This window comes from Gavia stellata, unplaced genomic scaffold, assembly GCF_030936135.1.
Source record: "Gavia stellata isolate bGavSte3 unplaced genomic scaffold, bGavSte3.hap2 HAP2_SCAFFOLD_95, whole genome shotgun sequence".
Lineage (NCBI taxonomy): Eukaryota > Metazoa > Chordata > Aves > Gaviiformes > Gaviidae > Gavia > Gavia stellata.
In genome coordinates, this window is record NW_026776961.1 from 55,098 (window position 1) to 81,231 (window position 26,134).

General features: G+C 58.3%; 1 protein-coding gene across 1 annotated transcript; it reads right to left on the reverse strand.

Annotated features, from left to right (window-relative positions):
* Nucleotides 1–6,252: 6,252 nt before the first annotated feature.
* Nucleotides 6,253–24,417, reverse strand: LOC132321535 (maestro heat-like repeat-containing protein family member 2B). Its single transcript, XM_059835035.1, has 34 exons — nt 24,211–24,417; nt 23,561–23,700; nt 22,740–22,862; nt 22,046–22,211; nt 21,545–21,643; nt 20,903–21,054; nt 20,370–20,513; nt 19,485–19,554; nt 19,260–19,373; nt 18,707–18,780; nt 18,246–18,365; nt 17,312–17,419; nt 16,957–17,116; nt 16,531–16,571; nt 16,123–16,264; nt 15,347–15,399; nt 14,800–14,907; nt 14,474–14,593; nt 14,166–14,288; nt 13,177–13,338; nt 12,828–12,950; nt 12,444–12,511; nt 11,946–12,081; nt 11,745–11,840; nt 11,172–11,276; nt 10,823–10,946; nt 9,770–9,870; nt 9,187–9,339; nt 8,486–8,631; nt 8,076–8,238; nt 7,583–7,779; nt 6,830–6,967; nt 6,527–6,638; nt 6,253–6,371 (listed from the first exon to the last, which is right to left on the reverse strand). Exons 1-34 carry the CDS (start codon nt 24,224–24,226, stop codon nt 6,333–6,335), a joined length of 3,936 nt encoding a protein of 1,311 aa, XP_059691018.1. The 5' UTR covers nt 24,227–24,417; the 3' UTR covers nt 6,253–6,332.
* Nucleotides 24,418–26,134: the final 1,717 nt, after the last annotated feature.

Sequence of the window (26,134 nt, forward strand, 5' to 3'; positions counted from 1 at the left end):
TTCAAAGCAACGAATACTTGTAAATAGGTTAAAAATCCAGTCCCGTGGTAGCAGCGTGTCTAAGTCCACCTCACTCTCCACATTACTCAGCACTCAGTCAAAAGTTTTTGTGGGTAGGGGTGGATGAAGTCGGTATACTCTAGAGGCAGGTGCTAAAACTGGCCAGGCAGTTCATCTAAATAAATCAAAATTTACCTTTGAATGGAGTGGCATGCCTTTAGATGTGGGGGTGGGGTGTGTATTGCTTTTTCCTTCCTTGGTCTGAGCACAGCTCAGAGAGAGGTGTTTCCACCTGGGGGAGGGAAACTCATCCAACAGCCATCATCAGCCTCAGGGCTTGTGGTCCTTGATGGAGGCCTAAGTGCTTGGGATAGCTTTAGTTGTGTGGTGCTTCTCATTCTGCTCCCAGCTTTTCCCATTAACGTTTGCTCTTTGGTTAATTTGTCTGTACAGTGTTTAGTAAACATTCTCCATTCAGAGCTCTGAGTCCCTTTTTTTTTTTTTTTTTTTTTAAAGGCAGGTAAACTACATGTGCCTTTCTTTGAAACCCCATGAATAGCTCTGGAGTTTACCTTGGGGGCAGGGAAAATAGGGACCCTTTAGAGTAGAGAAGAGAATTTAATAGGGGAAGCACTTCAGTGATATGCTGCTTGTGAGGAGGAAAGTACCTGCTTCAACTTCTTTTGGTAGCTTCTGCACTGTTTAGCAATAACTACTTAAAAGACTGACTACTTCAGCAAAAGAAGAAGAAATCACTTCTGATTTCTGTGTCTGACTGAAAGAACTAACCTGAACATACAGAAAACTGATGTGAAGAGCCATTTTTGGTCATTACTGGGTCATCAGTGGTGGCCTTTGTATAAATCGGATGATGAGGAGAAATGGTCCTTCAATGGAACCTTGAATTAGAATACCTTGGTGCAATTGATGTTGGTTTTGAGGGGGAGGCGGTACTGCATTTCCCGGATGGGGGGGAAGCAGGGAAACATCCCCACGGCCTTTCGCTGAGGGGCGAGTACGCCCTTGTGTCTTTTGCCCTGGATAGGGTAGTATTGTTGTCAGTTCAATCAGGTGGTGTTCTTAGGCTGAGGAATAAGCCCCTGCGGGCAGGGTGTTCATTATGGGAGGTAAACAAAGGGGCGGAATATTGAGAAGGAGCCCTCTAGGCTGTATTTTAGCTCACTGGGAGGAGATAGGAGAGCTGCCAGGAGGAAGCGTGAGCAGAAAGACTTTAATAAAATATTGTCATCAGTGGTGGTCTTTGTATAAATTGGATGATGAGGAGAAATGGCCCTTTAATGGAACCTTGAATTATACCTTGTTGCAATTGATGTTGGTTTTGAGGGGGAGCCGGTACCGCGTTTCCCGGATGGGGGGGAAGCAGGGAAACGTCCCCGTGGCCTCCCCCGGCTGGGGAGGGAGCTGGAGCCCAAAAAAACCGCTGTGACGAGGCCCGAGCGCGGTGCTGCGTGGTGTGTGCCCCAACCAGCGCCCAAGGGGGCCCCTCCCGCCTCAGCGGTGCTTCTCGGAGGCAGCAGCCCCGCTGCTCAGAATGAGAGAGAAAGGGCAGACCCCGTCCTTGATTTTATTTTCTCAGGATGAAACCTATCAACCAAGCTTTAACACCTACGGAAGGTGATTTTGTAACGGTAAAAGGAGCTACTGGCCAAAGTGAAAAGGGGTATTTTTTAAAAACCTCTTTAATTTAGATTGGGAAAAGAATTGGGAATACACAAATTCTTATCTGTGCCTAAGTCACCAAAACCTCTGTTGGGGTGAGACTTATTGGAACAACTAAAAGTGGAGACAAAATTTGACAAAGGAAAAGTAGAACCTCGAGTGGGGATGACCAGCTAATTGAACTTCTGAGTCTGGCCCTCAGAGATACTCCTGTTAGCTCAGAAGTACCTGAGGAAATCCAGAACCAAGTATATCCAGGGGTATGGGCCTCAGAAATACCAGGAAAAGCGAAAAATGCCTCCCCAGTAATGGTCAGGCTCAAATCAGGGGCGCGGCCTGTAAGAATTAAGCAATATCCCCTCAGAACTGAAGGTAGGGAAGGAATCCGACCAGTAATCAACCGATTATCAAATAGAGTAAGAACAGAGGAGGGGATAGAGGGTCTTCAGTGGCTGCAGTTTTGATCAGTTTTCTTCCCAGGGGCGCTGGTGCTTTGTGGGCAGAAAACTCTCCCTGGAAGTCCTCCTCCTGAAAGGTCTGTTATGCACTGTACCTCCCACCTAATTTTTGATCTTTCTTTAATAAACCTTTTTTGTTGTTGTTGTTTGGGGTGTTTCCCCCCTCTCCAGGATGTGATATGCCTCTGTTTTGGAGAAAAGCAAGTAAAAGAGCAGAAGCTGGGACAGGACTAGGTAAGTCGGAGGAGTGGTAGAATATCATGGGCAAAAGCGCATTTGGATTTTGGTCTGCTCCGAAATTTTCGTACTGGCCTTCCAACTCGCTTGTTACTAATGTGGAGGTGATTGTGAATGAAGAGAGGAGGGGAGAGACAAAGGAGTGGAGGGAGCGAGGAAGGGCTCAGGGGATTTGCAACACCTCGTGCTGCATTAATCCATTCAGCAGGAGATCCTCCCCACTGCTCCCGGAGCTGTAATGTGCCGCTCCTCTAGTGTCAGAAGGGGTGACTTGCCAGTGACACTGGAGCTGTCACTCCTCGCCCCTGACTTCATAATTCCCTTGGAAGCCAGGGCTACAGCCTCTCTCTTAAGAACGTGTGTTAGAGGTGCGAGTGCACAGGGGCAGCAACGTGAACGGCGGGCAGTGCGAACAGGCAACGTCTCAGTCCATGGACAGGGAACTTGTTATTCCTGTCTTCTGGTGACGGGATGTCGTGGGCTTTAGCATCTTGCAGAAGGTTGTTCTTGAGAGGATGAGAAACAGGGAAGTGCTCGTCCGTCTTCCTAAGGTGCGGCATTGGGGAGGCACAGTTGGGCTCCCAGCGTGTGGGAGAATCTGCTTTCATACTAATTAGTTAGTATGTATTAAAATGAATTTGTCCTATCCTGCCCATGTAAAACCAATGTGGGGCTGGTCCCCGTGTGGAGCTGCTCCAGGCAATGCTGAGGCAGCCTAGTGACTTCATCCCCAAGGCTTTTCCTTATTTACCTTTTTGGTTCAGACTTCCCACCTTGTTTCCTGAAGTTTAAGACCCATCCCGAAGACCGTGTTGCCGTAACTGTGGTTTGAAGAATACCCAGTGTTCTTGCAAGTGGTTGCAGAAATTGCTGAAGTGATGTCCAGCTTCCTCATTCAGGGCTGTTCTGGATGGAGTAGAAGGGGTGGAAAATTATGATTCCTGTCCTGGAGTTTTCCTGGGGAAGGTTTCCCAAACCCCACATGTTAAGGTTGAAAATTTTCACGGTGGAAATTAATTTACAAATAATCTGGTTCTCCTGAAATCAGAGCGCTCTGTGTTATGCCTCAGTTTTGATGTTTTTCAACGTTGGTGAGTCACTACAACGTTAAAGACATATTTTGGTTTGTGGCACACTTGCTTCCCTCTCAGGCTTTCCCCTCCTGACCCCAGGCTGTACTTTCCTCCCTGTTACCACCTGCGTGAGGGTCCCTGCGGCAGTGTCCGAGGGAAAGGCTGTGCAGGTTTGTGTGTTGCAAGTCCTGCGGCTGGCCTGGCCCACAGCGGTGGGTCTGAGCCAAAAGTCTATTTTTCATAAGGCGATGGAGGTGATTTGGGAAAAAAACTCCACTTTTTCATGAGACTTGATATGAAATTTTTCAAGGTGTTTCAGGAAAGGAAGTAATTTGAGTTGGAGCTACTGTGTCAAGTATTTCTGATTGGTGAAAGTCTAATGATTTTCTCGCAAATACAAAACTTTCCCACAAAAAGCTTAAGCTTTGCAGAATATAAAATCTCTGTCAGGAAGATCTTACCAGTTGGTAATCTGCTCCTGCGCTGTGCGTATACACCCTCGTAGCACAGATCAGTTTATTCTATCATTCTGCATCTGCTCGTTGAGCGTTACAATCTCTGCCCAAGAGTAATTGAGCGTGCATTTGCAAGATAAGCGTAAGTGACAGTATCACATTTGTGACAGCAAATAACCCTGTCTTGGCCCTATTGCTGGGAGATGGGCCTGTTTGCAGGGAGATGTAATTTGAGATGGCAGACACCGTGCTTCAGAACAGGAGTGGTGCATGGTGGAAATGGAGGCAAGCTTTGTTTACTTCTTCATTTCTAAGCCCTGCAGCTGAGTTCCTACCTTAGAGATGGCAATTCCGGTCGCAGCAACAATGCGGAACAAGGTTCTTGTTCTGGAGGTGCAGCAAGGTCAGTAAGGGACCCAGCCGAGGAGCCTGTCCGGCCGTCTGGGCCGTCTTTCCCCAGCTGACGGCAGGGTCGTGGCCTTTGACAGATGTGGAGTTGTTGTCGTTGGCAATCAATACCTCCCCTGCTCAAAGTGTGAGCAGCAGCCAGCCTGCCTCTGTTACGATCTCAGGTGGAGCGGGTCTTTGCAGCTGAGTGGCCGTGCTGTAAATGCAGCTCTACCTCCTGCCCGGTCTGTCTGGCCATGTTCTGGTCTGGGGCAGGAGCCTCAGTTCACATCTGGGGGGTTTGGGCAGCTGGGTGCAGGCTTTCTGTCCTGGCTTTGGGTGAGACGTGCTGTGCCGTCGGTTTCAGCCACTCTGTTTTAGTGTCTTGGAGGCTGCACCCCCACGAGCCAGCCCCGTTCAAGAGCAAACGTGTGCAGGTCCGTGCATCTGGACTCTGCTCTCCTCGCCTGTCCTCTTGCAGTGTGGAGGAAGGTTACTTTAATAAAGTGAGAAGCTTCTTCCATGGCTTAGTCTGCTCCTCTCTGGTTACACCCAGGGATGATCTCCAGGGACTCCACTCTGCAGGGACCTCTCTCCCCATGTCTCTGGCTTCTTGGTCCTTTGCTTTCTTTCAGGAGATGCAGCTGAACCAAGGCGTCTGGTCCGTGCGAGCGGCAAGTCAGGGGGAAATAGGAGTTACCGGCAGGGCTGAGAAGCTCTGTGGGGTTGGGAGGAGGCTCAGACCGTTTGAGGGCAGCGCAAAGCCCGATGTGCAGGGAGCCAGGGCTCACACGTGCCTCAGACTGACCTGCAGCAGTGGGGCAGGACATGGGTCCCTCTGAGCCCCCCTCATACAAATGCCTGCTGCTGGAGAAGGTCCAGCTCAGTCGCTTGCCCCGTGCCTGGCACACTCACCTCCCAGGACTACCAGAGCCCTCAGCACTGCTGGTGCCCAGGGAAACCCCCAGCACCTCGGCCCTTGCTGGTGCCCCCTCCACAGCAGGACCCTCCCCAGGCCTGGTGTTCCACCCAGTCAGGGGCTTGACTCCCTCTTCCAGCTCCAGCCCCACCTCTGTCAAGGAACGTGACTGTGCAAGGCAGGAGCACGTGTTTGAGCAATCTTTGCAGGGTCTTCAGTTAGGAACACAGGGATGGTGGGACCCCCGGGACAGGGGACCAGAGGCTTACATGGGCTCACAGCGGGGCCAGGGTGCCCAGCAGCCTGAGGGATGAAACTGCATCTCTGCTGGTGGGCTCCCTGTGTGGAGCTGCCCCTGCCCCACACAGATGTGCCCAGGCCCGCCGGGGCTGGGGACCAGCACCAGTGGGGCCTGTGTTGGTGGGCAGGGGTCCGATGGGCCAGCCAGAGCCCTCTGCTACACTCTGTCCCTCTGCTCAGCCCCTGAGCCATAGCTGACCCTTTAAGATCCCCCGACATTCCCTACTTGTCCCCCAGTGCCACCCTTCTGCCCCCTGACCACACCCCTCTAAACTGCTGTGCCTCCCTTGGTTCTCCCCACCCATCCTCCAGTGCCCCCTACTCCCCCCAGTGCCCCCCTTTTCCCCTGATACCCCCCCACTCTGTCCCTGGGCAAGTGCTGTGGGGGGGCCCAGCATGGCAGGACACCGGGGAGGGCAAAGCCTGCTGTGGTGGTATGGTCAGGGCTCTCCTGGGCTGTTCCCTGCGCCAGCCCTTGCTGGTGCCAGAGGTGGTCGTGCCGTGGTGGGAGGGGTGGCAAGGGGATCCCCATGGGCAGTGGGAGGGCACGGCAAGGCCCCAGGACCCCATGGGGAGACCCCTGCTCTGGGGTCTGTCCCGGCATGACTGCGTTGTGCCCAGCCCACGAAGATCCGGGAGGGGCCATGCAGCTGGCAGCCCCCAGCCTCGGTGTCACCCACATGTGGTCCCGCCAAGCACAAGGGTGCCATCGGGGGAAAAAAGATACACTGCCCTTTAGGCATCTTGTGCTGAGCTTTATTTAATTAACTCCTTGGTGCTGGCTGGGGACAGGTATCGTGCAGAGACTCCTCTAGTGCCTGCTTCACTCGCGGGTCCTTGTTGTGCTGCAGTCCCAAGAGAGCTGGAAGGACACAGGCAGTGCTGTGGGGACCTGGTCCTGGCCAGGCGCTCCCCTGTCTGCTCCGCTCCAGGGATCTTCCCACAAAAACAGACGTCCCAAGGAGCCGGATCTCACTAAAACCCTCTGAACCCTTCCTTCCCCACCCCCTGCCTTACCTCAGCAAAGAAGGCTGTAGCTGTCACCCGCAGCTTAACTGAGCAGGAATCCAGCCATGGGAAGAGGGTCTGCTTCAGACAGGGTGATAGAAGCCCAGCATGGACCAGGACGCTGTGCAAGGGAGCACAAGCGAGGGACACACAGTTACCCAGGAAGGCCAGGTTGCCAAAATTCATGTACACCAATGCAGATACTATTCTTCAGCTCAGGACGGCTTCCCAGGCATGCTGGAAGGGTCCTGCAGGCATTTCCCTGGGCACAGCCCCGCAGGAGGCAGCCATGTGCATCCCTGGGGCTCTTACCTGGTCAGGAGACGCACCCCATCAGAATGGGTCAGGGGGTCTTCAAGGAGAGCCCACGCTGCCCGATTCATGAGCAGCCGCATCCACTTCTCTGCCATGCATTTGCCTAGCACCAACTCTAAAGCCATAAGGAAAACCCTGGCAAAAGAAACAAAACACAAACCCAGTCAAAACACAGTCAAACAAAACAAGAAAAAAATCAAAACAGCAGCAGCACCACAAAACCAAAGAAAGATCAAATCACTGCAGTTTAGGGGAAGATTTCTCTTTAGCAGAGCTAAATACCCCGGGAATGATGCTTCGTAGACTGCAGCTAACGACACTGGCATTTTCATCATGCCCCAAACCCACTGAAGCAGAAGAAACTCCACGCCCCTGGACTGACTCCATGCTAGAGAACCAAGGCAACACCTAATACCTCTTCCCACCAGCATTTTGTGAAGAATGATGCCATTGCCCGCAAGAGTCACGCTCCCCCCCGGTGGGGGTCCGCTGAGGGAGTGCAAAGCTATCGTGCATGCAAGGGTATGCAGAAGGCAAGATGACAGCCGTCCACAGCACGAGCTGCCTCAGACCTTCCTGCCTGGGAGCTGGAGTTTCCCCATGAAGGAGCAGAAGTAAACCCAACCACGACGAGCAGTTTGCTCATCTAGGAAGCGGGGCAGGCAAAGCCCTCCCTCAACCCCACAAAGGCACGTGCCTTGGCGAGGGGAACCGAAGCCAGCCCCTCCATCTGCCCCTTCGGCTCCTTACCTGCACGGCTTCTCCTCAAGCACCTGGCCCTTGAGGAACAGTTGTCTTCCGCCTTCTCCCAGGGGGGAAAGCAGCCGCTCCTCGCCCAGGGTTTCGCTGGCCCACCTCAGGAGGCTGGGAAGGAGGTGGGGAAGCAGCTGCCTGAGCTCCTCCGTGCTCCTCAGGGCAAGCACCACTTCGGAGATGGCACGGGTGATCTGCAGAGAAACGTGACCAAGAAGCCCCTCTTCAGGCAAGGCCTTTTCCCACCAGCCTGGTTCCCCTGCCTGCCTGGGGCAGGGGGGTTACTGTCCGCAATTGTCACTTCTGCGACAGCCTTGTGGCTCAGGAGCACAACACTGTCCCAGCTCCCCACACTGCTTGAGGCCGGCCCAGCACAGCGCCCTGGGAGTCTCCAGGGGCATCTGCAAAGGGCACCTGACTCCCCCTTTTCCGAAGCAGGAGTTACAAAGCAGATGCAAAGCTACAGAAACGTGTCTGCCATTGAACGTACCATCAAAGTCTCCAGAGCAGTCTCATGGTTGTGCCACTCACAAGCGGAGGAGTTGGTCCCCAGGCAGTTGTTTCGTGCTCTGTTTAGTTTCTCCACTAAGCACCTCAGGACCTGAATCCCAATGGTGCTTCTCCCCAGGCTCCTCCACAGCTCCACCGTGTCACTGCAAGGGAACAGATGTTCACCCCTGAGCCCGTATCTTCGCAGTCCTGCAGTGCCCTCAAACCTTCTCCTCCTCTGCAATGGGGCTTACAACGCCCCAGTCACGGCAGAGACACAAGCACGCAGTCTTGCAACACTCAAGACAGCTCAGGCAGAAAAAAGACCTGCTTCTTAACTGGGCCACCCCAGTGCACGCAAGCTGTGGGGTCTCTGTTTGACTACAGTGGGGAAGTGGCTGGTGCACGTACCTGTCCATGGGCAGACCTTTCCGGAGGAGACTGCTGATGACGGGCTCCTGGTGAAAGTGGGCGAGGAGAAACACGGCCCAGAGCAGGAAGGGCCTGTGGGTGCTCTGCCGCATGTAGGTGCAAAGGGTCTTCAGGATTTTTGGCACCTGAATGGAAATGGAGGAGAAAGAAGGGCTCGGTGCATCCTTTACCCCCTCCTGCGGGGCCCAGACACAGTCATTCAGCACAGGACCAGTGCCTGCTCCCGTGACACAGGGTCCAGACCTAGCTTGAAACCTCACCCCTTCCACCCTGCCTGGCCCTGGCTCACGTCTGGAGCTGGGTGTGCTCTTGGCAACTGCGCACACGTACGCACACATGCATGCGCTCACACGCACAGACTCAGTCACTGCATGTGCCTGGGCCCAACCGTACGAGCAGCTGCGTGCCCTTGTGCACACAGAGGACACGGGCACGTTTCACACCCAACGCTTGAAGAACTCTCCCCACATGTGTGTAGCGATGCAAGAGCAAAACCAAACACGCTCTTTGAGACCCTGAAGTCGCCTTGCAGGGCCTCTGCAAGGGCACCTGACTCCTTCAGCAGCCCCTTGGCTCGACACACAGGTGGCATTTCTTGAGCCTGTGCCAACTGCACAGGGTGTCGTTAAACAGCCAACAGGAGCAAAGACAAAGTCAAATGGGAAAAAGGTCGCCTTTACCTCCTGGACTATTTCCTTCCTGCATTCCACCAGGAAGATGAACACCCACTTCCATAGTGGCTTCACACACGTGGGTGTGACGTGCAGCAAGCTGGGCAGGACCGCAGTCAGAAAGTCCGTAGCCTGCGCTGGAGGGATGCACTTGCAAACAGCCTGGAGAGAAGTCAGGAACAAGAGAGACCACGTCACAGCTCTGCTCCAGCAATTCAGAATGGAAAGGAAACTTGACAGAACTGTTAGTTCGGCAGTCGTGCAGGGGGCAATCACTTTTTCCTCCTGCTATGCATACAGTGCTGTTTACATCTGATGCAGCTACCCGATTGGGAAGTGTCGCCCCCCATGTTGTTTGCTTATTATGTACCAAATTTGTATTCTGACAAGAGCAATCACACACGCACACATATACGGTATCTGCTCCAGCATGCCTGAAGGACAGTCTTGTCTCAAAGCCTCCTGCTACTTGCTAACAACAGCCATCCTGGACAGCTTGCTCTGGAGACAGCGAGGGACGCTGGAGGGGAGCAGGGAGATGTGCAGGAGCCCAGGAGCTGGGCCCCCACCCCGCTCTTTTGGGGCCAGTTACCTTTGCTATTTTGGCGCAGGTCTGCACGGTGTCTGGGCTGTTCAGCTCCTCACCAAGGCACCTGATCTCATCTGCCTGAGGCACCACCTCCATGGTCCTGGCTGGAACAAACACCAGAAGAAAAGGGGAGTCACGCCCACAGAAAGGCAACCTCTGGCCCTAGATACTGCTCAAGGAGAACCCAGGGGGTGGCAGTGAAAGCCACAGGGAAACCCAGGGCCCTCCTGAACTCGGTGCAGCAGGATTTCCTGAGCCCGATAAATGGCTGACAAATCCCGGGCTGGAAAGAGCCCTCTTCCTCCTCGAACCATTTGTTGGGGCTTCAGGGTTTCAGCAGCTACTGGCCTCTGATCCCAGCAGCTGTGTCCCCTATTCCCACACAGGCCACCATCGTCTCTGGGAGGCAGGAAACCTCCCCGTGACTGCCTCAGCACAGGCAGACCCTGCTGCCTGAAGAGGAAACGGTTCAAACACAACCCTTTGCGGCACGCCCCGGGCCTGCAGTTCAGATCCCTCTTCCCTGCCCAGTTTGCTCTGGGCAGCAAATTGGTTTCCTCTCTTGTGCTCGGCAGGAGAGTTCTTCCCTGGCGGCGATGAGTTTGGATAGTTTGCCTGGGGAGCTGCCTGTCTCTCCAGGCTCAAGGCAGGGAGCAAGGGGGAAGGCACCCTCTGGAATGTCAGGGGCCTCATCCGAGCGAGTTGTCTGACCACCCTCTGTCTCTCCTGGAACATGGAGGGGGGCAGACATGGAGGGGGACAGTCCCCAGCATTGGTGGCAATGTCCTGCTCTCAGACAGCAGTGAGGGATGGCCCTGACCAACCGCACACATGCGCTGCGGAGGTGGGACTCAGCGACCCTCTCCCAGGGATCCTTCCTGACATGTCCAGGGAGGCAGAGGGCTAACAGGGTGGGGGCACAAAACCAGCCAAGCACGTTGCCTCCCGCTTCCCTCCTGGGGACAGGGCCTGGCCCTGCAGGATCCCAGTGGTGCCAGGCCGGGAAGGGAGGGAGGATCAGGCTGAGCAAGGCTGGGAAGCGCCCACTCTCCTTACCTTGCATTTGGAGAAGGTAGCCAAGGCAGACCCATGCCCTCTGGCGGGACGTGGCCAGGCAGTCGCTGGTCAGAGTTGCCAGCAATCCCACCAGGGAGCCGAACCGCTTGCAAGGACGTCCTCTCTGCAGGGGAGAGCAGCAGGAAAAGGGTCGCAGGCAGCCCCAGCACCCGCTCGCTTCTATCGCCCATCCTGCTCCCTGAGCAGCGACCGGGCAGAGGGGCAGGCAGAAGGGCTGCCCCGTAATCCCTGGAGCCCCAAAACCCAGCACCCAGTTGGGCAGGGTTCCCTTCTGGGGCCATGAATGGTGGGAAAAGGGCGCCAGGGCACGCGAGGGGGCTCTACTCACCATGAGCTCGAATCGCTCCTTGCAAGCTCCCAGCACATGGGCACAAACCTGCAGGGCTCTCTCCCGCTCCCATTCGTTGGCTGAGGTGAGCCAGCCCTTCAGGACCTGAGGCAGGGTGCATCTCTCTCACAACAGGCATCTTTCTCTCCCGGAGATCCCTCTCCAACTCCCTCCTTCTCTGGCCCCTTCCCAGTGCCAACCCCAGCCCCACCGAGCACTGGCACTGCTGCCTCCACTGCCTCGCTCCCTCCAGCTGCCTCTGCCCTGAGGCTGCTGTTGCTACACTGCCAGCGTCTCCCGACTCCAGCCTTCCTCCAGGCTGCTCTCAGCCAGCTCAGGGCTGGCTCTGGGCTTTCCCTCCATCAGGGCCCACTGCTCTGCCTGGCCAGAGGCTGCAGTGGCCGGGCGCTCCCGTCCCCCAGCTCAGCCCCTGGCCCCGGCCAGACGCACAGCCTCAGAGCAAGGAGCCAAAGCCCCACATTCCCGCAGGAAAGGTATCCACCTCCTAACACCCTCTAAGGCCTCCACTCTCTGCCCCTGAAACACTTTCCCTCTTGCCCCACGGCTACTCACATGGACCATGTCATCAAAGCAGGCAGAGGTCACCTCTGCCTCCAGAAAGGTTTCTAGGAGATGGCCCAGATCTTCCACGCATCTCCTGTGCAGAAGCTGAAAGCAGGAAAGCAGAGCTGAGGTTCTGCATCATGGGGGCTGCCGGGGCGCACTGAGGTGGGATCCTGACCCAGGGGTGGGCAGGCACTGGCCAGCGGGTACCTGCATGTTCACAGCTGCCCTCACTGTCTTCCTGCCCTTTTTCATCTGCTCCTTGGAAGGACAGGACAAGACAGTCTGGCAGCACACTGCCAGCAGCTTGTGATTTTCCTCCCGCCTCAGAGGTGGCCTCAGCTTGCTGGCCAGAGGAAAAAGGAAGAGAAAACACAAAGGAGATTTACTGTCTCCAGAGTGGCTCAAACCACACCTGGGTTCCTCCTAATCGAGGGCCCCAAATCCAACACACCCCCGCCCACGCCAGCGAGCACTGCCTTCAGCGCCAGCAATTCCTGCCTCCTCCCAGGCAGCAGGCAAACCCCTGCCCCCAGGTTAAGGAACCTCGGGGGCTCCCTTCCTGTGGGAGACACCCGACATGGGGAACACCCTCCCACTCCACAGCCCCAGCAGCTCCCGGCCCCATGCTCAAGGCCACTGGGGCTGCCCCAGCCAGCTGGGATGGGGCACACTGGGAGTCCCCACAGCCTGGGGAACAGACCTCACCTCAACTCCTCCAGGGCCTGGAACACTCCATACACCAGGGAGTCCCAGGGCTCCCCCTTGATCCAGTCCTGCAAGTCCCAGAGAGAGAAGCACAGAGTTGGCAGGGGCACGAGACAGCCCTCCCGCCTCCCCTGGGGACAGGCTCTGCTGCCAGGCCTGGGCAGACACTGCCCCGTCACCCCCACGCATCCCCAAAGGCACTGCAGGAGGGACCCTGCTCCCCAACCACAGCCACCCAGCACCAGCACTCAAGAGCCCCACCAGCTCCGGACACAGCTCCAGGAGCTCACGTGAAGCCCAGAGACCATCGTGCCTCTGGGGTAACGAGTCCGATGGCACAGCCCAAAACTCCCCCGTGCGACCGCCCCGGCTACAGGCACTCACCAGCAAGGTCCACGTTGCCTCCTGCTTTAAGGACAGCTCAAAGCTGCCGCAGTCGCCCACAGCCTGGATGGCACAGCTGACCTCGGTGATGCTCTGCACCAGGGCGAGCTTGAGCTGCAAGTCCTGAGGCCAAAGAGAGCAAAGCACCCCTTCAACTCTTTGAAGGGCTGAGAGGTGGAAGAAGAGCATGGGCAGGGGAAACCCATGGGGGGCTGGATCTGGACGTTGAGGACAAACCCTTCCTTGGGAGATCTTTAGAAAGGGACCGTCCACCTCGGTGCACCCCAGCCCCAAGGGGCTGAAGCTGGGACACCCAGGCATCCCTGCCCTGTGTGCCCCATGCTCCTACCCTCTGTTTAGCTCTGGAGAGCCGCAGGATGTTGCCCACGATTTCTTTATCCACGCGGGTGAGCAGCTGCTCCTTGGGGGCACGCAGTGCAATGCCGCTGTAGGTGCACATCAGAGCAGCACGAATGGCCTGGGCGCTCTCCATCTTCTGCTGCTGCTGGACCTGTGTCAACAGAGATGCCCTGAGAGGTCAGCCCCAGGACTTTGGCAGGCTCCTGCGGCAGGCCCTGCCCTGCATCCTCACCAGCTCCTTGTTTCCCTGGGCACCTCCCAGCAGCTCCCCAGGCCACTCCTCGAGCTGCGAGTTCCAAGGCCAGAAGTTGTTCCCATCCCACAGCTTGGGATCTCGCATGGGGATGGGGATGAGGTGCAGCCAGCATCGCACACACTGCTGGCTCTTTTACCACTGATTTGAGAGGTCGGGGAGGTGCCTGGAACCTTTCTGTGGAAAGGTATCTGACATAGCCTGTCACAGTCCTGCTCAGACACGCAGCCCGTGCTCGTCAGGGGTGCAGATGAGCCCACTCTGCTCACCTCCCCAGGCCAGGCTGCACCGCTCTCTCTGTAGGGCCCTGCCCTGCCCTGAAAGGCTTCCCCACAGCCCCCAGGTGGGGAGCAGAGCCAGCGAGACTTCACCAGGCTCCTGCTCTTGGCCCTCAGCTTTGGGGAAGGGTCAGAGTGTCACACCGTGCCCACCCCCTTGTCGCTAGCTCCTGCTGAAGTTAAGTCAGGGGCAAGGTGGCTGCAAGCAAGCAACCGCTGCAGCTGCCCCAGCTGGGTGGCTCTGATCCACCCGGTGTCAAACCCCCTCCTCTCCAAAGACACCTCAGGGGCCCCAATGCCAGGACGTTCCCTCTGAAACACAGGTCTCGGGTAGCTCTTACACGAATGCTTATCTAAAGGCAGCTGCCACAACTTGGCTGCTGCAGGTGTAGAAGTGAAAGAAGGCCAAAAAAGGAAAGCCAAACAGGGAAACCCTGGATCCTTTACCTTCCAGCCCATGGAAGTCTGATAAAACCAGCCTCTGGTGAAAGCAGTGGAGAACATGTTCACTGTGTCCAAGACCAGATGGAAGTGGCTCTCAGCCGTGTGGGACACAACAGAAATCATTCCCTGCAACCACAGAGAAACAGGGAGTTGGCTCCAGCCCAGGCACTCGGCCATGGCCAGCAACAACGGCCAGGCAGGACATTGCGGCAAGGGGGAAATGGCAGCAAGGGGGAAATCGAGGTCTGGAGCAGCCCTGCCTCTCCCCCAGGAACAGGCAGGGGATGCGCAGGACATGAACATCACCTCACCTGGGCTTCAGACAGCTGCACAGGGTTTGTCTCCTGCAGGAACCTCAGCACCTGCCCTTGGACGTGTCTGAGATCCTGACAAGCTGCCAGCACTGTCCCAAGGGCCTTGTACAGGAAAAGCTGCAAGAGAGGAGGCCACGTCCGAGATGTGGTCATGGACCGACCTGTCAGGAAAGGTCTGGCCCCAGACAGACCCGACCACCCCTGGTGGTAGCCAGCCACTGGAGTAGCCCAGGGAGGTGCATTTTGGGGGCAAGAGAAGGGGAAGCAATGAAAACCGCCTGCGTGGGCAGAGCCCCAGCCCTGGCGCGGGGCAGGAGACACACCTTCTCCCAGGAGCCGGGGGCAGAGCTGCCCAGCTGCTGGCTCAGCTCCTGGCTCAGGCCCATGGTCCAGGCCCTGTCCTCGATGGGCTCCAGTGACGCTCGCAGGAACTGTGGGGAACAGAGAGGAAGCGAGTGTTCCCCTGCCCTTGGCCAGGATGCTTTCTACGCTCGCATGTCCCGGGACACTGCTGAGGGGAGCTACTGGGAACGGCAGACTCTTCCCCTGCCCCACCCAGCCCTCTTTTCACCAGCCTCCCTCTTCTCCTAACACCTCAGGCGAGACCTCCCCGGCATGCCAGACATAGAGGAGGAGGCAGTGCTAAGGCGTGTGCCACAGCGATAGAGGGCATTAGCCATCAGCCGTGGCACGTGCGCAGACAGCAGCTCCTCTGAGCGGGCAGGCACCTACTGCGGGGGGAGGCACAGGGCACTCAGGAGGTGCCCCCAACTCCTGCTGCCTACACAGGCAGCCCCGAGCTTCCTCCCACAACTTTGTCTGTTCCCTCTTCTCCCCCTCTATTTGTGACACCCCCCAAGGATGCTGTACCTTGAGCACACGATGCTCCCACTCTGCAGAGTCCAGGGACCTCTTGGTTTTCCCTAGAAAGCAAGAGGAAGCAAAAGCCCTCGCTGCTATTTAAGCTCACACCAAAGACGAGCCCTGTGGTCTCCTCTGCGGTCAGACCTCCCAACATTCCCAGGCCATCAGGCTAGAAAGGGCCTACAAGCACCTACACCAAAGCCCTTGTGAGGCCAAAGACACAGGAGGGATCCCAGGAACATTTGTCAGGGCCACTGATTCAAGCTGGGCAAGGACGTGCTGTCCACAACAGATCCCCACTGCTTGACTGCAGCTCCCAGAACAACTCCGACCACTGCGTGCCAGCGTGCATTGGCAACACACATTTTCTCCTTAATGACCCACCACTTTCTGCCCATTTGCAGCTCTTCTCCCAGGCTATTGCCAAGGACAGCTGCTGCAAACCTGGCCTGGCCTGGCAACTTGGTTCTCCAAAGCCAGGGGCTGCACCCCCTCCAGGAGCACCAGTCCTGTCCCTCCCCCAAACACCATCCCGGCCAGGACATGGGGGTGCCGCCAAGACCTGCCCTCCAAAAGGACATCAACAGCCCCATCCATCCCCTGGGCCAAATCGACACTGGGGGACGGCTGCCCCCAGCCTCAGCTTTGGCTCCCTGGAAGGGGAAAGGCTGCAGAGCAAGTGCTGGGGAACTGGGGACAATTCTCCTCCGTCACGCTGGGAAGCTGCATTTTCCTGACCCCCTTCCCTCCCCCCAGCCTCTCCCTCCCCACCCGCACTTTACCTTCCAAGTACTGCAGCAGGAGGGGGATCTCGGTAGTCCACACCACCCCCAAGGCTCGGTGTATCCTGCCATGCAGGGCCTGCAGCAGCTGCAAGGCAGCGACTGCACGTTCGCCGCTCTTGTGAGGAGCTGCTGCCACCACCTAGGCGAGGGCAGGAGAGAAGGGTCACTCCTGCCACCAGAGCTGCAGTTTTTCCCGGGAGGGAGGGAGGGAGCTTGATGACGCTCCTGCACCCAGGGTGCTGCTAGCCCCAAGAAAGGAGTGGGATACCGGACAGGCCCAGGCAGTCTCAGGCACACTACCTCCTCCTTGGGGGATCCCGGCACGGGCCTCAACAGCATCTCTGCCCTGGGCTCCCCCACCACCCCTGGCCAGAAAAGCTCTTTCCCCCAGGCCCCACTACTCACCAGCAGTCGAGCCAGCAGGGCCTGGGGAGCCGGCAGCCGGGCTGTGGGGAGGAAGAAAGGCTAGGTGAGCCAACGAGCCCCTGCCATGCCGTGCCCATCGCGCCTCCGATGCCCCACACAGGGCTGAGGGCTGAGAGCAGCTGTGCTGCCACGGTGCTGACCCGGGAGAAATCCCCAGGGCTGCCCAGCACGGGACGAAGGCAGCTCCAGCATGGCCAGGAACAAGCCCCGGCTCGCCAGGGGAGTGCTGCGAGCAGGAGAGACGGGCCTCTGCACTGGGCAAGGGGCAATGCAGGGCAGAGCCCCTCGTGCCCAGCAGCAGAGCCTGGCTCCGCCCTTTGGTTCTCCCAGGCTTCTGCTGAGGGCTGGCAGGGTGCATGTAGACACAGACTGGCCAAGCCCCTGGCTGAACCCATTAGCTTCTACCTCGCTCCTGGGAGTCCACGGCGTCAGGCTCCTCCTCGTCTTCTTCACACCCTGCGCTCTCCCGTCTCTCAACTAGGGCTCGGAGACAGCGGGAGAGCGGGATCAGCATGCCGCTGTACTGGGCTGGCACTACGTACTGCAGCAGCCTCGGCCACAGGAGCTGCAGAGAAGAACCAGGCAATTCACCACATCAGCATTTCTATTCAGCTCGAAGACAAAAGTGACAGTCTGCTTTTCCCTGAGCCTTGTGTGCTTCAGCACATGTGAGGGGAGAGGTTCACAGCATGGGGAAGCACGAAGAAAAATGTCCTGAAGGCAAGAAGTGGCCACAGCAGCAGGGCACAGGGTGACTTACTTTGGTCATCCCTCTCAGAGAGACGTCCAGCGAGCCCAGGATGTCCACACACAGGGCTCGAAGAGCTCCTTCCTCCGGTGTTACCCAGGCAAAAAGGCCTCCTGCCACCTGTAAGACAGAGTTGGCAAAACCCCTGTTACTCTCAGCTCCCGACCGACAAGGCTCAGGCATGGCCTCACCAGTGCTCCTGCGCCAACCTCCCAGGAGCACTGACCTCCAGAAGGAGGACAAAAACGGCCAGACCCAGCTCGGGAACCACTTCCCAGACCCTGGGAAGGACTAGAAAGCCCTGGAGCAAAGCAACACGCACAGATCCCCCGGTTGGAGGGAGGCTCTAGCCAGAGGGAAGGTCCTCAGCAAGTCAGCAAAAGGCTCAGCCATGCCCATCCTTCATCTCCTGGGCACCCAGATGGAAACACTCACCAAAGGGACTGCCAGACGGCCTGTCCCCTTGCCAGAAGGGATGCGGGTCCCCAGACTGCTATTGGATGGGCAGGGCATGCTTTGGAGGGCCAGAGTATGAGAACACCACAGAAAGATCCTCTAGCCAGGCCCATCTGGCTGCAGTGGCTGTGTTTTGCTGATTGTCTGTGAGCACTTAAGGATGGAGGATGTCCTGTCCCTAGAAGACCCCTCCCTTTGCAAGGCAGCTTTGCTGAAGGTGTCTGTGGGCACAGCTCAGCCTGTGGGGTGCGCAGGCAGCCCCACAGTCCCAGGTGGCACGCCCGGGTGCAAACCCTCATCATTCACTGACGTCTCCACCAACATCAGCACACACACACACGAGGAACAGCCATTTGCAGGTCATTCCAATGGCAGCGCCGGCGCTGATGGCCCTGCAGCGTGGAGCTCTCCATGCTCAAGGATGCCTGCAGAAGCTCTCAGCACAGGCCAGGCACTGCTGGAAGCCCCAGGTGTCTCGCTCTGCCCTTACCAGTCTGCCTGAGGTCCGGCTGAACTCGCTGAAGATGTGCCCCACCACATCCCATGCCCAGCAGCTCTGGGAGCCAGAGCTGAGCAGCTCCCGGATGAACTCCAGAACTGCCCTCCGCACCTGCCAGGGGAGAGCGTGGTTACGGTCCTCCTGTTCAAAATCCAAAGGGAAGCCGCCTTTGCTTGGGGGCAGCCTTTGTGGCTCGCGGAGAGATGACAAGCGCACGGCAGAAGCTTTCGCTCCGGCCATCAGGGCTGGGCTTTAGCACCAGGCTGGACGGGCATTTGCTCCACAGAGCACAGCGACCTCCCTGCTCCACTCTGCCAGCTCTCCCCAGGGAGAAGCCATCACCCACTGCCTGGGCAATGCGCCGGCACTTCCCCAGGCACCCCAGCTCTGCCCTGAGGGAAAGGCTTCCTCTGCCTCCCCTGGTGGCACTGTCCCTTCCCAAACCAGCTCACCTGGGCACTGGGGTGGTTGCACACTGACTCCACGGCCTCCATCACCTGGGGCAGCTTCTCTCTCACTGCAGGTGCTGGAAGAGATATGGAGAGGTGTGCATTGAGGCAGAGCCCCAATGGCAGAAGCTTCCAAGTTTTTCGCACACCAACGGGACAGAAAAGCGGGGCCTGACTCTGACTTCACAGGAGGCAGCGGCATAGCCAGAGCGACTCCATTTCTAGAGGCACAGCTGTTTTATAGGGACTGAAAGCTATGGTAATATGGTAACACAGAGCACGTGAGAAATGACTTGGGTACAAGCAGCTCCTGTGCACCAGCCCACCCGCCCACCCACCAGCCTGCCCGTGTTACTGAGCTTGGAGCATCATCCCTGGTGTGCACCATTTCTAACTGCTGGAGGAGAGCTCGAGCCCTGTCGCAGGGCGTCAGCTCGGCTGGGGGACCCGCTCTTTGCAGCTCCTTTTGGGTGCAGGTGCACTGCTTTCAGCCCGTTCCTGCTCTCAGCCCAGCAGCCCCAACCCCTGCCTTCTGTCCCTGGCCCATGGCACTGACCGTCAGAGTGGGCCAGCGCTCCCAGCAGGCCCAGGGCTGCCACGCGACCGGCCTTGCTCCCACCGCTCTCCGGGGAGTGCAGAAACATGCCCGTCTCCTCAGGGCATATTCGTGCTGCAGGGAAGAAATCGCATTCTGCACTAGCAGGCAGCTGCCTCTGACTGCCGAGGACAGGGAGAGAGCCGCCACAGCACGACGGGGGATCGCCCAGTCTCCTCTCCTTACCCTGCAGCGCGATGCAGCGGGGAAGTTCTGCCTTAGGGGCCAGGCCAGGCTCTTTGGTCACGTCAGGGAGCTGTGGGAACAAGGTCTGTTTTAAAGAAATCTGCATCAGCATTGAGGGGGACTGAAAAGAAAGGGTGCTCTCTGCCCTCCTCTCCCAGAGTCCTGCTGTGACTTGGCTGAGAGGGAAATCACTGTGGGAACAGGGCTGCCCCTCAGGCCCATTCCGAACAGCCAGGATCAGGCCTCCTGCAGCCTTAAGGAACCTACGTGGCACCTGTCTCACAAATCCTGGCGTGTTCCTGGCCTGCAGGAAGGTCTGTGAGACAACGGGGGAGGAAGAGGAGGCTAAAGCTACTTAAAGGCACTTGGGAAGGGAGAAATCCAGCACATCTGGGAGAAGGGGAGTCCCTAACAGCAGCTCCCAGGGAAAACCACAAACCCTCCTGGATGGGGCTTCTTGTTTGCCCTCCCCTCAGAGCAGCATCGGCAGGGTCTCTTTCCTCTGAACAGAGCCCGCTGTTGACAACTCCGTTTCCCGGCACTTCCCACTCATCAGACCTCAGCCCTCACTGGACAGGACTGGACATAGCGCTGGGCATTAGGGCAAAGCTCTTCCCACACACAGAGCGCTACAGAGATGGCAATGCCTCCCTTCCTGAGAAGACAAGCCCCGGGGACTCTTGCCTCCCTTCTGGCCCCTCCCCGCATTTCTCTTTTCTTGCCCAAAGAGTGCGGGGAAGTCTCAGGCCTCCTCTGCTCTCCCCCTCCCTGTTCCTTCTCTAAGGCCTTCCCAGCTCCTCCTGGCACCCCACAGCTCCCCAGTGCCTCGTGGCACTCGCGCAGACCCACCCCAGCAGCCACGCCGGGCCCTGCGCAACACCTCACCTTGTTGACCCGGGAGGTGTCTCGGACCTCCTGAGATTGGTGCAGCAGCCAGAGGAGCTGCTCCCAGGCATGCTCGCGGTGCTGCTCCTCACGCAGCAGGACCTCCATCATGGCAGCCACCGCCCTGAGCACAGCCTGCTTGTCCTGAAGAGGGAAGGGAGAGGCTCTGCTTGGAGGGCTGAAGGTCTGCCTAGCACTCAGCATCGCCTGCACACCAGTCTGCCCTTCCCACTGGGAGGGGTTTCCCTTTCCCTTCTGCCCTGCAGCAGAAGGGCTCACTCCAGAGGAGAGAGAGCAGTTCCCCACGCTCGCACCCCAGCCCTCCCTGCAGAAAGGCCCCAGGACTCAGCTGCTTCCTGCCAGAGAGCCTCCAGCCCCAGGCACAGTGACAGCAGGCTCCCGGCCTGGGATGCTTTCTCATTCAGACCGCTCCCTCCCCTCACCCCTCTGCTCACACCCCACCAGCCACAGACAGACCCACCAACGTGGACATCCCTGCTGTGGCCCCAGGCGTGGAAAGCAGCACTTCTTACCTCTTCTTCCTCGCAGCCCAGCCAATTTACCAGCGCGTAACGGAAGACTGGGTAAATGTCTTCACAGAGCTGCGCTTCCCCGTTGCGAGGGAAGGGGCATTGCTCCCGGCTGCCGAAGTATGTATTGACCCCTTTTGACCATTGCTCCAGAACTGCACCAGGAGAAAGGGAAGGGCAGCACGTGAGAGTCTGCAGCAGGGACGGTACCTTGCACCCTCACCCAAGCCTGCTCTAAGGACGGTCCCAGGCTCGGCAGGGCTCAGCCCAGGACCAGATCTGCATCTGAGGCCAAGCTGTGCCCTTGAGGTGTCTGGTTTCAAACAGCCCACTGTTTCTCTCCTCCTCCCCATCCTTTTCCTCCTCAATGGCCTGTTCCCCTCCAGTATTTCCCAGGGGAAACAGGGGAACAGAAGCCATGGGAAGGGACCCAGGAGTTCCCCTGTGCAGCACCGTCGCGTCCTACCCACAGAAACCTCCGGGGCTTCTCCCGCTCCTTCTGCACACTCACAGAGGTTTGGGATCGCCAAGGCCTGACCTCGCTGTGGGCTGACACCTGCCATGTTCCCTCTGAGATCACATGGAGGCATCAACGGCCACCCCAGCCCCTGACCCTGGGACCCCAGCTAAGGAGCCGACACTCACCACTGCAGACGGCGCGCAGGATCCGGCCACTCCCCACCCGGCTCAGCATGGCACGCACGGCAAGCAGCGTCATTCCCACGAAGGGGATGCACCGCAGGGCTGCAGAGAAGGCAGGGACAAAGGGACCGAGAGGGTCAGTGAGAGACACGGGAGACTGGGGTCGATCCCTGGCAAGGCTGGGGCTGCTGGGCCATGTGGGACATGCCAGAGGGTGTGGGGAGGGCTGCCTTCCCCAAGGGGGACACAGGAAAGCCCTTTAGGGAAATGGGGAGGACAGTGCGGGGCAGAGACCCTGCGGGTTTGTCTCCAGTGGGTTCCCACCCTCCAGGAACCAGGACTGGGCTAGTAAGGCAGAGCTGCCGGCCAGCCCTGGCACAGAGCAAGGAGGCATGGCGACTTCATAGCCCCCCAGTTCAACACAGAGCCTTCAGGAAGGGGGAGGGTGCTTTCTCCCCGTTATCTCAGACCCCTACCCAAACCAAGAGGCCCAGGGTGCCGTACCGTAGCTGCGGGCCATTTTGCCCAAGGTGAGGAGCACGATCTCATCAGGGACCTTCCCCATGGCCTTCAGGTGGCTCTGGAGCTCAGACATGACAAAGTGGAAGCGGGAGCGGGCCAGAGCCACCAGGACGTCGCTAGCAGCCATCTTCACATCATCTGTCACACCCTGAAAAAGTGCCACAAGTTAAACACTCCCGAGAAAAAGGCTGAGGCACTCGGACAGGCTGAACGCCCCTGTCTCCCCTGCAAGACCCCTCGGGGCAGTTTGCTCAGACCGGGCGCCTGCTGCCTCTTGTACCCTGGGGTAGGCGAGCAGCTCCCCAGTGAGACGCGGGAGGCTTTTCCCTAGCACAGCCCTGTGCTGCTGCCTTCTCTCCCTCTCTGCAGAGATGCCAGGAACAAACTGTCACAGACTCAGGGACCCCCTGGGGCCTCTCCACGGGGCTGCTGGGTTCCCAGGGCTGTTCCTCAAGTGAGCTTGAACCCAGCTCTCGCTCAGTTAGAAACAGCCCCGCGTCCACCTCTCTGCACTACTCTCTGCATCTCCTCTTCAAATTCCCTATAAGGAGGAGTCCCCTTCGGACCTCCACTGGGTCTGAATAGTTGAGGAACATCTCTGTGCTGCTCTGGATTTCCCCAAAAACCAGGGCCAGAGGCAGGCTGCTTTGGCGGCCTTGAAAGAGAACAAGCTCACCTGGGCTGCTCGCATGTCACTGGACACCTCTGCTATCAGGCGGTTCACGACACCGCTCTGCAAACTGCCATCGTCTCCTTGCAAGAAGCTCTCCAGCTCCCGGTATGTCTCCACTCGGTCACCCTGGGGACAGACCACACATAGGAGTGATGGGACTTGCTTTGCCCTCGTTGCCAGGGACCCACGAGAGAGACCTACTGCCCCCCAAATCATCTCTCTGCCATGGGCACAAGGTACGAGCTGCAGGCATCGGTCAGGACAGCCATGGGGAACGGCAAGATCTTCCACGGCACCTCTGACACTACCAGAGAGCCAGACAGGGAGGTTGATTCCACCAGGGTAAAAGGCCATGCGGGAGCCTAGGAAGTCGGTCCTGAGGATGGGGGATGGTGGAGGTCAGACGGACAGTGCCAGGCGAGGAAGAGGAAGATGTGGGAATGAGACCAGTCCCTGAGGAGGGGGAGCCATGAACTCCCTGCACCTTGGGGCACAGTGTCGCTCCCCTCGCACAGGCAGGAGCCCAGGCGCTGGGACAGTTCTGGAACCAAAGCTAAGGTGGGGCCTTGAGCGCTTGGGCAAAGGTGCTGGAGAGATGCTGGGATTTATGCCAGAGGCTTTGCCTTGTCCAGGAGAGCACTGCAAGCTCCCAGGGAAAGGAGGGAGGGAGCAGTGGCATTAGTCCAGCTGGAGCGGCAGGATCGGCGCTTGGGGACGAAGCGCCTGCAGGAGGGCAGAGGTGCCATCAGGCGAGATCCCCCTCTGCCACGGCACCTGGGGAAGTCAAGGGCTTGGAGGGGAGCCCTCGAGCCCCCTTGTCTCACCTCATGGTCTTGCAGCCGCTTTAGCAGAGAAGCCCCACTAGCCACAAAGGTAGTGACGGCTTTAGGGACAGCCTTCTTTGCCCTGCCTCCATCCTCAGGATGTGCAGGTCTGGACTGAGAACCAAAGCACGGGCAGAGAGCTGGAAGAAAAGAAAGAAATGGTTTTGCTGGCTGCAGGGCTTTGCACCAGGGAGGGGAGAGGATCTTCCCAGCCTCTCCCAGCACTAACAGCCCGTGCTGGGCTGTACTGGCAAGAGGGCAGTCAGTGGGACGAGGGAAGGGAGTCTTCCCCTCACTGCGGCACTGGGAAGACCGCACTGGGAATATCACACTGGGGGACTGGATCCATTCTGGGCTCCCCAGTGACAGAATGGCAGCAATGCGTTAGAGCAAGTCCAGCACGGGGGCCCCGAGCTGGGCAGGACATGGACATGGGGCCCTGCAAGGAGGTGCTGGGAGGGCTGGGGCTGGGCAGCCCCGACAAGAGTCGGCCGGGCCAGGTCGTCTTTGAGCAGTCCCCAGCTGCCCCACGGAGGGCAGGGAGAGGATGGAGCCAGAGCCCCCTCGGAGGTGCCTGGCAGCAGGATGAGAGGTGACGGCGACGCAGCCCCCAGCAGGCAGCAGCCCCCAGCCCCCCACCACCGCCTCACCTCTGAGTGCTCTCATCCTCCTCAGGGCAGCAGGATCCCCCAGATGGACGCACTGCTCTCTCTGGGTCCTCCTCCTGCGAACGCCATGAGAAACTGGGGCAGCACCAGCCCCTTGGGAAGATATAGAGCCTGGCCATTGTGACACCCGTGCGGGGCGCGGCGCCTCACAGAGGGCTGCTGTGACACAGGGACACGTGCTGGGGACACGCCGCGGGGCGGGGACCAGACACGCAGCACCCTGCGGATCCCCACACGCCCCGAAATGCAGGATTTCCCCATTCTCCATCACTTGAACTCACTCATGGTCCTCGAACAGTTCTAGCAAGGACCTTCTCCCGAGAGCCCTTCCCAGCCCCGTCCCCGATCCACGTCCCCCTCCAGGGACCCGAGGCCACCGGAGCAGTTTGTGCCACCGCTCACAGCCGCACGGCGTTACTCAGCCATCTGGAAAGCCTCGCTGGCACCCAGGGCCTGAGAGCATCAGGCCACAAGCCTCCAGTAAACACGCACGGCAAAGTTTTTCCCCATTTTCCCATTTTCAGCCCAGAACATCAGCACTGATGGGGGGCCCCAGCCCAGCCTGTCTGGGCCTCGGGGCACAGCTGCTCCTGGCCCATCCCGCCCTGCGGGCCGTGCTGGGCCTTCTCAGGGGAAGGCGCGGGCCCTCGCCCTGAGGCCTCGCAGCACGAACAGGCGGAGGGTGCCCAGCCCAGCCCCGGTCGGGCGCCCTCCTGCTCCCTCCCTCAGTGCCAGTGTCACCGAAATCGGGAATGAAACCCCTTCACACTGGTCTATTAAAGAGCAGGCATTACTGCATTCGGTGCCGGGTGCGTGGGGGATCTCTCCAGCCAGCATGCACCCCGGGCTGAAATCATGACAGGGATTTAAAACAGGTGACAATGTTAGTTACGCCTACTGCTCCTACCCCTTAACTAACTATTGGTTAGTACCTTTCTTACTTCATCTTACAGATACAGTTCCAATTCCCTACGCATGCCCAGAGGGGAGGGGGCTTATTTGGGTTGGGGGCGTTTTCTAGCTAGGAGGTGTGGGTTTCACATGACAATGAGGCAGGTCAGCCTTAAAACAGTTTTGGCACTCTATTCTATTTTCCTAGACTTCGACCTTGTGGTAATCCTTACTGTTAGTTAGTGGAGACAGTTTTTAACTGTAATTTTATGTCTACATACCAGGTGCACGCATTACAAAGTATCTTCTTCACATTATTTCCATTCCTTTTACACTACTTTGACCCTGCGTTTCAGGATGTTCTGTAACACCAGCACCAGGCCGAGCCACTGACTGCGGGGGCCTGGGGCTGCGGCCGTCAGCTCCTGCTGAGGTGTAGGAGCCCCCAGGTGTGGGGGGGCCTGGCTCTCAGCCTGCGGAGAAGTGGCCTCACCCTCAGCCTGCGGAGAAGTGGCCTGTGGAGAGGGTCCAGGTCGGGCCGGTGCCCTCCCCTGCCCCAGCCCTACTTTCAGGGGCGCAGCGTGATGCCGTGTGGTTACGCACGGGTGGGCCGGGAGCGGCGAGGGGCTTCTGCAAGTAGGTTCCCAAGAGCTCAGTTACTGTGTTGCTCCTCTTCCATACTGCCCCTTCTGCCTTCCGTGCAGTGGATCAGCCTGGGGCTGAGTCAGGTGGGGCGAGACCTTGGCTGTCCCAAACAGGTATTCCCCCCTCGGGGCAAGGCGTCTTGGTGCCAGGCCTCTGCAAAGGGAGGACAGACTCTGGGTTGGAAAGGGCAGAGCCAGCCATCAGAGGGGTCCCTCTCTCTCCAGCCAGGTCCCCCACAAAAAGACAATTCAGGAGCCCAGCAAGCCCCTCTCCGGCGTCAGGGAGGTGCTGGAGAGAAGGGGGGCCCTGCCTCCTTCCCTCGGGCCACCCCTCGGGTTTGCTCGCGGGGGGGGTGCGCGGGGCGAGGAGC